The following is a 2,100-nucleotide window of genomic DNA, read 5'->3' as shown; positions in this document are numbered from 1 at the left end:
CTGTAGGTTATCCTTTCCTAGATGAATGTCAGAGACCAGTCTCTCCTTTCCATAGTGGTTGGGAGCAGAAGGGGTGCATAAAAGAGTGAGAATTGCCATACCATGCGTTTCCAGGAATAGGCTCCAGGATGCTAGTCAGTTGCTTTACAATCAGACAATTTGGGTGAGGAAATGAAAGTATGTACTTGAACAGATGCATCCAGACCATCTTTAAAATAGCCCATTGCTTTGTGACTCAAAGGTTCTTTCTACCTATTTTCCTCTGTAGTTTTATTCCGAGAACTCTTGTTAAAGAGAAAATCAAGTGCTATTTTGGCAGAAATGGAAGGAGAAGGCTTTTTCTTACATCACTTATTTTTCCTGTGATGAGGTTAATCTTTTTAATCAGGGTAGTTCTACCTTCAAAATATTTTACCTTTTATACCCAATTCAAATCAATATTTTGCAATGCTATGTAATAAAATAACAACAACAATTGATTATAGTCCACCAGTGATGTGCATGAGTTCTTTATTGGTTACATCAATGAACTGTTTTTTTAATGCCCCCCCCCCAAGACATAATATTATGTTTTAAATAAGATAGTATTTTTCTTTAACATAGAGAACCTTCAATTAGCATATTGTTAGTATTTTACACCAAAAAGTTATTATGGAATTTAAACAAAATGACTTTGAGACTAGTACATTTTTTCACATTGAAAATAAATCACTACTGGAAGGTATTTTGTTTTGTTTACAAATAATAACACTGTACAAGTCACACACATTTCAGAAGGCTGTTTGTGAAGCATACAGCCAAGGTTCATTGAGAGAACTCCTTGGAAGATTAAATACAGCTCTGTGGGATGTTTTAATATCTGCCAGCCAAATCACAAGGACCTCCCAGAGTATAACAACAGATGATCTCCTTGAAGGTTTTCCTTAGTTCTTGACTGCGTAGGGCATAAATAAGGGGATCAATGATGGAATTACACATGATGAGGATGAGATAAAAGTTGAAGTGGGACATGAAACATACACAGTATGGGTTTTGGGGACAGGAGATATAGAAGATCAGGTGGAGGAAAAAGGGAGCCCAGCAGACCACAAAAACCCCGATCAGGATGGTCAGGGTAATAGCCCCCTTCATGTTGGCCCCTTGGCGGATGGTGCCTGTGCCTGGGAGAACCGCAATTCTCTTAATGTGAAGTCGAGCCATCAGGAACATATGGACGTATAGAGAAGCCATGAGAGCGAGCATAGTGAAGAACATAGTAATGAGGCAGATGATGACAGCACTGCTGTCTGAGTAAATGATAAACAATATCCCCGACACTGTACAAGCAGCCCATATACAAGTGATGATGATCCCAACCCGCCTAACTGTCATGATGTTATGGTATTGGAGAGCATAGAAGATAGTAAAGTACCTGTCCACTGCAATAGAGAGCAGGCTGCAAATAGAGGCAAGCAGGGAACTACAAATCACTGAATCAATGACATTGTCAATATTCACTGTGAAACTTTGTGCATCCGTGTCAGTGCTGTTTAGCAGAGTGATGACAATAGTCTCTGATCCATTGGAGACGCTCACCAGCATGTCTGCCACGGCCAAGCTACAGATGAAGAAGTACATGGGGGAGTGGAGATTCTTGTTCTTGGCGATTGCCACAATCACTAGGATGTTCTCCAACAAACTGATGATGCCCAGGGTGACAAACACCTCTGGGGAGACAAAAAGTTGTTCGTAGCAGCCCCCGTCCAGGTAACCTTTGCCAATGGTGTCATTGGCACTGCTGTGCAAGACATAGCTGTGGTTCCAGAAGTGGAGAGTGGGGTGCATTCCATGGTAGTAGTGTGTGGAGTTCATTTTGGGAAGAACTCGGCCAAACTCCTACTGGAATTGCTTAAAAACCTTTAGTCTCTTCCGTGGGACTTTTCTTTAATCCTCAGCAAGAAGGAAGATGGTCCCGGCACTCAGTGGTGCGTCTCCCACACTTCAAGTACAGTCCTAATTTCTTTTAGGAATAGCTCTGAGCATCGTCACTTTAAGTCCCGAAGTTTAATGAGTCTCACTCTCAGCTGCAAAGGTCTTCATTTGTTCCGGAGTTCTTTTCTC

The 2,100-nt window shown here is 41.4% G+C and overlaps 1 protein-coding gene across 1 annotated transcript; it reads right to left on the bottom strand.

Moving 5' to 3' along the window:
- Positions 1-852: 852 nt before the first annotated feature.
- MC4R (melanocortin 4 receptor) lies at positions 853-1,851 on the bottom strand. Its single transcript, NM_001111024.1, is given in 1 exon segment — positions 853-1,851. A coding segment is annotated over 1 exon segment (999 nt).
- Positions 1,852-2,100: the final 249 nt, after the last annotated feature.

The sequence above is a fragment of the Monodelphis domestica genome, chromosome 3 (assembly GCF_027887165.1).
Source record: "Monodelphis domestica isolate mMonDom1 chromosome 3, mMonDom1.pri, whole genome shotgun sequence".
NCBI classification, from domain to species: Eukaryota; Metazoa; Chordata; class Mammalia; order Didelphimorphia; family Didelphidae; genus Monodelphis; species Monodelphis domestica.
The sequence above is the reverse complement of the archived record's forward strand: the minus strand, read 5'-3'. Positions and strand labels throughout refer to the sequence as shown.